The sequence below is a fragment of the Gadus chalcogrammus genome, chromosome 19, assembly GCF_026213295.1.
Source record: "Gadus chalcogrammus isolate NIFS_2021 chromosome 19, NIFS_Gcha_1.0, whole genome shotgun sequence".
Classification (NCBI taxonomy): Eukaryota; Metazoa; Chordata; class Actinopteri; order Gadiformes; family Gadidae; genus Gadus; species Gadus chalcogrammus.
The window spans coordinates 12,696,594-12,707,374 of NC_079430.1; the positions used below are offsets into that span (position 1 = coordinate 12,696,594).

At 45.5% G+C, this 10,781-nt stretch overlaps 1 protein-coding gene across 2 annotated transcripts; it reads right to left on the minus strand.

The window, feature by feature from the left end:
• Window positions 1–5,822: 5,822 nt before the first annotated feature.
• Window positions 5,823–10,515, minus strand: rad51ap1 (RAD51 associated protein 1). Of its 2 annotated transcripts, none has more exons than XM_056578717.1 (9): window positions 9,224–10,515; window positions 9,099–9,136; window positions 8,801–8,936; window positions 8,284–8,468; window positions 7,679–7,762; window positions 7,278–7,406; window positions 6,993–7,187; window positions 6,723–6,890; window positions 5,823–6,028 (listed from the first exon to the last, which is right to left on the minus strand). In XM_056578717.1, exons 1-9 carry the CDS (start codon window positions 9,238–9,240, stop codon window positions 5,898–5,900), a joined length of 1,083 nt encoding a protein of 360 aa, XP_056434692.1. In that variant the 5' UTR covers window positions 9,241–10,515; the 3' UTR covers window positions 5,823–5,897. The 2 variants fall into 2 exon arrangements, with proteins under 2 accessions (XP_056434692.1, XP_056434691.1); XM_056578716.1 differs by having other exon boundaries at window positions 7,679–7,765; window positions 9,224–10,514.
• Window positions 10,516–10,781: the final 266 nt, after the last annotated feature.

The following is a 10,781-nucleotide window of genomic DNA, read 5'->3' on the forward strand; positions in this document are numbered from 1 at the left end:
TGTGTGTGTGTGTGTGTGTGAGAGAGAGAGAGGTGAAGCAGGTGAATGGGCCCTTGGTGTGAGCACCCACAGTGTGCACCCACTGTTCCCGCACAAGGTTGCAAAATTGGAGCACCCAACACTATCTACACCCATATTCCCACACATTTCACCCTCTGTCTTGCGGGAACCAAGCTTGGGGACCTGACACTATAAAAAAGCTCTGTCAGCGTGGTTCCATACCACAACTGATCAAGATGGCAAAGCGATTCTCTGTTCAGACTGCCTTACAGTTGATATTTGAAGAGACAGAGGGTTTTGATGGTGATGCAGAGGAAATAGTTTCGGAAAGTGAGGATAACATTTCAGAGTCTGACACCGAGTTTGAAGAGGAGGATGAGCATCAGCCAGCTCCGAAACGTAAAAGAGCCTCAGGACTAGCCCTTCAGCAGGCAGGACCAGCCCGCAAGCAGCCAGCCCCAGGACCATCCCGCGAGCAGCCAGCCCCAGGACCAGCCCGCAAGCAGCCAGCCCCAGGACCATCCCGTGAGCAGTCAGGACCAACCCGCAAGCAGCCAGCCCCAGGACCAACCCGCAAGCAGCCAGCCCCAGGAACAACCCGCAAGCAGCCAGCCCCAGGAACAACCCGCAAGCAGCCAGCCCCAGGACCAGCCCGCAAGCAGCCAGCCCCAGGAACAACCCGCAAGCAGCCAGATGTAGGACCAGCCCGTCAGCCAAAAAGAAATGCTGTGAAGTGTGTGGACCCATGATGGACAGAAAAACACAATATACATGGAACCAGTGCAAAAAATACATATGCAATACACACACAGTGAGACTCTGCCCCTCATGTGTGGTATAGTCTGATATACGTATAATGGCCGAGTTCAAAGGCTTTAATGTGTTGTTCAGACAGATGTTATTGAGTATGTTTCAATTTCTAATGATGTTGATTATTTCCAAGTTATGCCTGTTTTATGAGGCATTTCCTTATTTTGTTGCATTTTAATACAAAAAGAAACAAAAACGAGTGGCACCTCTATTCATAAATGTGATTTAACAAAGGTAAAGTGAACAAATGTAACATATGTGTTGTTTATATTACTTGCAATTGGGATGAAGTAACCATCTGGTGAGTATTTAAAAAAAAAAGCTTGATTATGTTGAATTAAAAGGCAATGGGTCCACCAGACCCAGCAGCACCTCCTGTGTGACAAAAAAAACGAACACCCTATGAAGGTTAAGGTTCCACTTAAGAGTTCACGTTACAACCGTTCGCCGTTGCTCCATGTTTAAATCACAGTGCATTGTTCGTGAACCCGTTCACTAACTGAAATAGTGCCCCCTAGTGATCTTTTTTTTTTTTACTCAGTATTAATAGGCCTACTATTGCTGTTTTCGCTTGAATTTTTGTATTTCTCTACTGATTGCTTCGATAATGCAACATTAAAAGTTACTAACAGCGACTTCACACAGAAGCTCCGGCTTAGGGCCCCCCACCGCCCTTGGGCCCCTGGGCATGTGCCCGGTGTGCCCGTGCGGTAATCCACCCTTGCCTGTAAACAATGCAACGTGTGCGAACTCCTGTACCCGTCTGTCTGTGAGAGTCACAGGCCCAGTAAGAGCCAAAATAAGATTTGGGGAACTATGAAGACTGGGACCCAAAGGTATGACCTTAAAAGATGTAATGTGAGGAATAACGAAGTGACCACATCTAAGGGCAAAAAATGTACCTCAATAGACATAATGAAAAGCTACATGTGTGAAGCACATTAAGTTACACCAATCACAGGAGCACTAACAACAGTCTTTTTATTCAGCAAAACGATAAAAAAATAACAAACAAAGTCTCAACGGGGGGGGGGGGGGGAACACACTGACGCCTTCCTCAGTGAGGTGGACGCCACTCTCGCTTCGTCGCCCGACATCGCCGTCACCGCCGCCATAGCTGCCAAGCGCCACCATTATGCTGCATCATCAGACTACTGGAGTCGTGTGGCGCAGGCGTCACGGGGAGGGGGGAGGGGGAGAGGTGTTTGACTCAAAAGAGGCAAACACCTTCAGGTTTCTCCTGTCCATCATCTCCACACAGAAGAGTTCATAGTCAGTTTGTAATTGGAATGAGAATTGGAATGGTTGCCATGCTTCTTCCTCATCCCCGCCGTCATGGGATTTGCGCTGTACTGATGCTGCCCTCTGCTCCCAACCTTCCATCCCAATGACCTCTGGGAGAGAGACGCTGTCCTTGAAGGACTGTACCTGGCACCATGCTGCTGCCTGAATTGTGTCCCTCAGGACAACATCCTCTTCCTTGAAGAAAAAAGAAAAATTATTCGTGTCTGTACTTGACACCCTACTCTCCCAAAACCACAACATGGTATGCAAACAAAGGCTTCTACTACTGATGAGTTTTCAGTGATAAAAAACACTATTCGACTAGTTATCAGACTATTTCATCTGGCTATACATACAACCTCCAGCATTACACACATATTACATACCAGGTTCCCAGGTTCCAGTTCCTGGTCTTCAGTTTTGTCTTGAAATAAAACAGATTGTTGTCAGTAATGTTGAGTAGGCTAATACAATGGAATAATAAAAGTAGGCCCTAGTAGTGCAATAGATCAGCCATGGAGTAGGCTATAACTTGCATATTGATGGAGATATGTGTACAACTTAATTTGGAAGTAGAAGCCTAATAGAATCAATCATATCTCACAAATACTCTGAATATGTGTAGGCCTACATGGATTAACCTGGATTAACAGTCTATACATTAGACTGACAGTTTTCTACAAAAAAACATTGCAGCGTTTCGGTTTTCTATTTTTCGGCTGCTTTGTATAAGATGGCGTGTGCATATACACGATGTAATTAGACTAAAATAATATTGATATTCGATTTCTGTGGACTCTTATGAACATTTCAAGACCCAACATGAAGTATCAACTCATTGCTAAGGATATCCACAACGACGATAAAGTAAGTATGCACCAAGGGTGGGGGAGGGTGAGGGGGGCTATTTTGACCTAAGACACTAGGATATATTTGATCTATATTCACTAAACATATTTATTCCACCGAATGGTTGACATTGGTTGACATTCCTGAGATTCTAAGCTTTCCAACGGTGTATGACATGACTATATCACTCAACCTTATGATGCTGAAAATTGACCTAGCATGTTGGGGGGAACATGCTAGGTGTAACTAAAACTTTCCCGGGAATTGACGATTAAGTAGTTAACAAGACATAATACACAATTGCATGAATATTACTAAATATATTAAGCATTTTGACAGTCTCACTTACTTGCATGTTTTAGCCATCACTCGCTCGGGCGGGCACACTCTAATTTCTGGTAATTTCTGGTAAATTTCAGCTAACGGGATCAGAAATGCTGTTGATGCTGACCAGTCCTCCTCAATGTGAACTGAGTGCCCGCCCCCTCCATGTGGACTGAGTGCCCGCCCCCTCCATGTGGGCGGAGGGCCGGCCCCCTCCATGTGGGCGGAGGGCCGGCCCCCTCCATGTGGGCGGAGGGCCGGCCCCCTCCATGTGGGCGGAGGGCCGGCCCCCTCCATGTGGACTGAGTGCCCGCCCCCTCCATGTGGGCTCCGTCTGCGGGCTGCAGTCAGGGGCTTCTCTGAGCGTCAGGCCGTCAGCCGTCACGTGGTGAATGAGAAGCGACCCAATCACTTGAAACGGTCAGGGAAGTTCTTCCTCAAACGAACAGTACATATGCACGTACACCATGCCGTTCAGGGCCACTGTATGATTACAATAAACTCACAAAAAAAACTGTTTCCGAAATGTTTTTATCCAAGTCACTACTGACTCGGTTTTACAACTTGTGAAAGTTCATAGAATTAACCTAAACGTTGCCCTCCCCCCCAGCCAAACACAAGACCCCTCAGCTGATTCTGCATCACATATATCCAGATCCAATATCCATCCATCAATCTATATTGATATATCTATATCTGTATAGATGTACAGATATATAGATATAAAGATAAATGGAAATATGGAAAAAATAAACCTGAAGGCACACGATCAGGTTTAATTAGAGGGCCCCAGGCACATACCTGAGCATTCACCAAATAAAAAAAAGTTTCACAGCTAATGTAGCCGTTAGCACACTCAGGATCTCGTAATTACGAGATAATATCTCGTAATTACGAGAGAAAATATCTCGTAATTACGAGATACGGATCTCGTAATTATGAGATAAGGATCTCGTAATTAAGAGATAAGATATCATATTTACGACATAAGGAACTCGTTTACGAGAAAAGGATCACCCCTCTCATTCATAAATAACGTTGCTGGCTAGCTGCAGGCCGGCAAAGATGACGCTATCCGACGCTATCGTATTTAATCTCCTGCTCGGGTTAAGGCAATGGGAAATATTGATGCCCTCCTCACTTAAAAGTGAGGAGGGCATTAATATAAGTATGTCAACATTGCGCAGACATCTGAAGTCATTGGCCGGCAAAGATGACGCTATCGACGCGATCGTACTTAATTTCCTGCTCGAGTTGAGGCATTAATAATACTAATAATACATTTAATTTAGAGGCGCCTTTCAAGACACCCAAGGTCACCTTACAGAGCATATAGTCATCATAAATCGTTTTAAAAAAACAAGACATTGTGGAAAAAATAAATAAATAAACATAAGAAATAAGAAATAAATAAAACAAAAACAAGATAAAACAAAACAAACAAACAATCAAAACAGTGATCAGTTAGACGTTGTGTGCGAGTGTAAACAGGTGAGTTTTGAGTTGTGACTTGAAGGTTGTAATCAGGGGCGGCCTTCCCTACAGGCGGGTTAGGCGGCCGCCTAGAGCGCCATCTAGAGGGGGAGCGCCATCTAGAGGGGGAGCGCAAAATATAAAATGCGCCCGAAAAAAAAAAAAAAAAAAAATTAATCATTGGCCACGTTATACCACTGTTAAGGGGCGTTGTCCGGCCCCGACGCGCAGCGGAGGGCCGGCGACCCCCTTCACAGTGGTATAATGAGCACATGCCACTGAAGTGGTCCGACTGGGCTTTTCTCCTGAGCAGTCCCAATGACTTCGTCTGCGCAATGTTGACATACTTATATTAATGCCCTCACTTTTAAGGAATCAATCAATATTTCCCAATGCCTCAACCCGAGCAGGAAATAAAATACGATAGCGTCGGATAGCGTCATCTTTGCCGGCCAATGACTTCAGATGTCTGCGCAATGTTGACATACTTATATTAATGCCCTCCTCACTTTTAAGGAACATCAATATTACCCAATGCCTCAACCCGAGCAGGAGATTAAATACGATAGCGTCAGATAGCGTAATCTTTGCCGGCCTGCAGCTAGACAGCAACGTTATTGATGAATGAGAGGCGTGATCCTTTTCTCGTAAACGATATCCTTATGTCATAAATATGATATTTGATGTCGTAATTACGAGAACTTTTGTCGTAATTACGAGATTCTGAGTGTGCTAACGGCTACATTAGCTGTGAAACTTTTTTTTATTTGGTGAATGCTCAGCGCCACCGTACATACCTATTTAATCTTAATGTGTGACTCATTCTCATATAATTCTTCATCTAGTCATACATCAAATTACTGGATACGAATTTCTGACCCCAATAAAATGAACAAACAATTGTATAGCCTACTTTGATGGAAATATTTAATAATAAAAAGAAATGAGCAGAACGAGAGGTCAATTCTAATAAAATGTAACATTTTACAAAAGTCATTAACAGACAAGGAAGAGAAGGACTGAGGTGTGTGTGTGTGTGTGTGTGTGTGTGTGTGTGTGTGTGTGTGTGTGTGTGTGTGTGTGTGTGTGTGTGTGTGTGTGTGTGTGTGTGTGTGTGTGTGTGTGTGTGTGTGTGTGTGTGTGTGTGTGTGTCAGTGTCAGTGACTGGCCACACTGGGGTGCAGGGGTTTGACCCGGACCCTGCGGGACAGCCCCAGTCTCAGCACCCCCCCAGCGGGGGACCTCAGCGCAGAGCCCTGGGAGGGGGAGGGGCTGCTGCCCAGCTGACCTGGAGGAGGAGCCACAGTATTGACCAATCAGTGAACTGCTCCCAAACCTGGTTAATAATTAGTTAATCATCGGTGCAGATTGCTATGAAAAAATACAATCATGCCAGAGATCGATAATGTGCCAACTAGCATTATTACAATTGTCAAAATGTACAGAAATATCTTTTCCCCTTCTGACCAAACTTTGCAGAAGTAGAAAAGAGAATGAATGACATAAATATCAAGGATCATGGGAATTTCCTCAAAGTGTACTGATCCTTTCAGTTTCATTGCTATGACTAGGTCTTTACGATCATGCCTCCCAAGGTCCTAACAGATATATGTATAGAGGCCAGCATTGACCTCTAAGACCCATTGCTTGGCTAGGTCAGTATCGCTGCCTCATTGGACGACTGGCCTGTAAACTCAGTTTATATAACTTAACTTTATAGAACTAGAACTTTTACATTCTTAACCGATTTCAATAAGTGGGTTTCATAATTCTATTATTATATTATATTGTGTATATAATTGTATATATGTGTATTGAATACATACATATCTAATTCATACCCCACATAGATCATAAACCCTTGAATAAAAATGACTCATTGAAATGTGAAGTAAGTTCTACTGTTTAGTGTTAGTTTACAGCCTCGGCCTCTCCCACCATCGAGGATCAAAGGTAAATGCTCTGTTCTGAGGTCAACTTACCTGGAGGATTCCACTTGGAGACTTTGCTGCCCCCTGCTGGGCTGGCAGCAGGCACACAGGGAGGAGATGCGGCAGAGGGGGGCGGCGGCCTTCTGGATCCTGACCCCTGATTGACCGAGGGAGGGGTTCTGAGGGGCGTGGAGGCGGCGGCCCTGACTGGTGTGGAAGCTGTCAGGACATTTTAAAACAGTTAGAATTAACCCCTACCTGCTCTTTACTGAACGATAAACACAATTCAGTGAGTGAATAAATCCATAGATAGTAGGGTACCTGTCGCTGGTGGTTTGGCTTTAGCTGCTTTGGAGGTCAGCTTGTCCCTCTTAGAGGAGGTCTGGGGAGGAGGACGAGGAGGAGAAGTCTTCGTCTTCTTGGTCTCCTTCTTGCTTTTCTTGATGACCTTCCTCACGGTGAACTCCTCATCCTCACTCTCCGCCACTCCGCTCGAGTTGTCGTCACTTTCCGATTCTGAAAACCCATTCGGGAAAAAGTAGAATCAAAGATAATTGGGTGTCGTGTATGACAACACCGAAAAACAGAGCGCTGACGGGGGACCACCTGGTGTGAGTCTGGGCTTGTAGTCCTCGTCTGGGTCCTGGTCTGGGTTCTGACCCCGTGGGGGCTCACCGGTCCTGGGGGAGGACTTGACCTTGGAAGACCCTCGCTCTGCCTGGATGTTGTCCAAACCTTCAGTTATAACACACAGCATGGAGACGGTTATAACACACAACATGGAGACGGTTATAACACACAACATATGGTTATAACACACATCAACATGGAGATGGTTATTACACACAACATGGAGACGGTTATAACACAACAACATGGAGACGGTTATAACACAAAAACCACATGGAGACGGTTCTAACACAACATGGAGACAGCTCTCAGTAATAGCCCAGGGTGCAGCCTGCTGGATGAGGCTGTAGAATGCGGACTACATAAAGTCTAATTACCCATCAGGTTCCCGTTTACGCTGCAGTTAGAGAACAGCAGAGGGGAAGGATCTTCTCTCTCCTCCCCACGTCGTCCATCCTCAGCTTCTGAAGGAAAATACATTTATAAAAAAGGCAAAAGGTTAACTACTTCAGGTCGATAACAATGTGTCTAACTACCATTGGTCCGTCCCAATATTGCTCAATTGATGTGATGTAGATATTATTTCATCAACTGTGGTCCTTAACGTATGCATTAGTGATAGATAGAGGGATGGCTATATCTGAGGGAAGGCTTAATCTAAGGAAATCTTAATCTGAGGAACGGCTAAATCTGAGGGAAGGTTTAATCTGAGGGGAGCCTTATTCTAAGGGAAGGCTGGCTCTGAGGGAAGGTTTAATCTGAGGGAAGGCCTAATCTGAGGGAAGGTTTAGTTTAGTCTAGAGGGATTTCCGGCACTCAGCAATGATCTTTAGTATCTTGGACCAAGGGTCGCCCCCCAGGACCTGAGGCCGGGTCCTTTCTCCCATCATCACAACACGCTACTGTCTTTATGTGTTGTGTATTCATTAAGTGAAACCAGGTTCCTTCCAACCCATTACACGCTGGTAAACCACCGACACACCTGTGGTGGGGGACAAGTCCGCGGTGGGGGACAGACCCATGGTGGGGTACTGCTCTGTGTGGAGGGTGGGGGTCAGACTCGTGGTGGGGGACAGGTCCACGTGGCAGTCTTTGGTACCGTGGAGCAGAGACAGGGTGAGCGCTGCCTCCAGGTCTCGCTCATACAGCTTCTGATCCGGCGGCTTCCTGTAGGAGACACAGCAGAGACGAGAGGATATCACACTGAACACAGGGGCAGGTTGGGTTACAGCCGACTAACAACAACATCATCCTCTCAGCTAATCACTAACCAGTAGTTATTATTGTAGAACAGTATGTACCTATGGCTGAAGTAGACAACATCTATTTTTGTGTTTCAGTATGGCAAATATATGTTGACGTTTCCAAATAAATTTCACAACAATTATCCACATCACCATCATGATAAACTTCTTCACGGTGACCAAAGCTATCCTTGTAGTTGATCAGTGTTGACATGGGGGCCTAATAACAATACGGGTGTATTAACATCTTCCTACCTGTCACTGTGGTTGGCTGAGGGTTGTGGATGTAAATCCTGACTGGAGGACTTGCTCAAGGGTTTCTTGAGCACCGGTTTAATTTCCTCTCTTGGTTTCTTGCTGGCAGGCGGCTTTGAACTTGCAAAGTCCTCATCTGAGAAAACAGACACATGAGGTGTGTCGAACACACACACACACACACACACACACACACACACACACACACACACACACACACACACACACACACACACACACACACACACACACACACACACACACACACACACACACACACACACACACGTTCATTTACCGTCATCCAGGTCGCAGTAGTTGATAACCTTCGACTTCCTGTCCAGCGAGAAAGAGCATAACATCGGTGAATAATCCTTTATATATCATACATATGACATTCCAGATATATCGTTATTGGTTTACCTTGCAGGCCGATCCATAGTTGGTAACACGCTCGAGTTACACTATCTAACGTGGTTTCTTTAGCGACACGTTTAGCTTCTTAGACAGCACATATCCCGTTAATGTCTTAACATTAGGTAATATAAGGCCAGCTATAGGGTAACATATTTAGTTTTAATAGATAAAATCACGTTAAGTGAGGCAAACTGGTAAGTTTAATGAAGTTTTCTAACTGTAACGTCGTCCTCGGTTTTCAAGCCGCCCGCCCGAACTTCGCGTCTTGTTGACAATCTGAAGACCGCAGCGGCCGATTCGTTACAATATATTAACAAAGAAATTATAGATTTTACATAATTTTTAACTCATAAATGAAACACATTCTAATATAAATAACAAAACAATTCAAATATAATTATTTGACTTAATATATGCGTTTATTATACGAACAGGGCTTATACGTAATCGTACCGAATCTGCTGATTTGGACCCGGGGGCTAACCAGTCAGAATTTTTATTTTTACGTTACTATTATCCTATTAGATTACATACATGTTATATGATATTACTATTAAATATACATGGTCATAAAACTCTTGAATTGTAGAGACTAGCCCAAATTTAGCCATAAGTACAATAAGCGAGGAATGTGCTTCCCCCTGGTGGGTCCTGACCCCCGGGACCCACCAGGGGGCAGCACCAGTCCTCTCAGGGGACCCACAGGTCCGCTTCGGACCTGGCAGGGCGGATGAAGGCCGGCCCGTAATGACTATGATGGTCCGGCTCGGTCCGCCCACACGCCCACTCGCCGGCCGGAAGCAATCATAGGTCCGTCGATCTCCTCAGTGCACTTCAGGAAGAACATCTTTTAAAAGCGACTCCAGACTCATCATCTCCCCGAGTGGGAGGCTGCGGGCTGCGGGCTGTCGCACACTGGACCCGGACCGACGGGGGGATGAGACGGTCCTCAAGGGCAGTGGGGCCAGACACCCGGGCCAAAGGCCACCTGCGGTCGGGCATTCCTCCACTCCTACAGCACCGCCTACAGGCCGGACCAAAATATCACACGCACACACACACACGCACAAAAACACGCACACAGGCGAGACGCGTCACATCGCGTTGGCATGCTTTACTTTCGCTAATTCCGAGTGTTTACATCGTCTTCTTCTGGACTATAAGAGGACTGCGGTGTGAGGAAAGCTGCAGGCGTACGGTCCAGTCTAGCCTCAGCTCGACTAATAGTGCGGTCAAAATGTACTCTGCACTGATGTTGTTGACCTGCCACCAAAATAGTGTGGAATTGTATAGATGTCGCAGGAACCGCCAACGCTGTACCGCCACTTCCATCATGTGTTTTTTATAAACAAAGTCACATGACCCGATAAGTATTTACTGTGCTTCCCGAGAGAGCCCTGCTGTAACTCTAACTGTTGGGTAATGAGAGCCCAGAATAGCACACCTCCATGTCCGCCTGGGTTATGATGTAGGTCTACCTCAGGGAAATGAATAAACACATTCATTCATTCAATTCAGTCACGTATGGCTTTTGCTGTTCCCCAACCCTAGGTATTGATCAAAA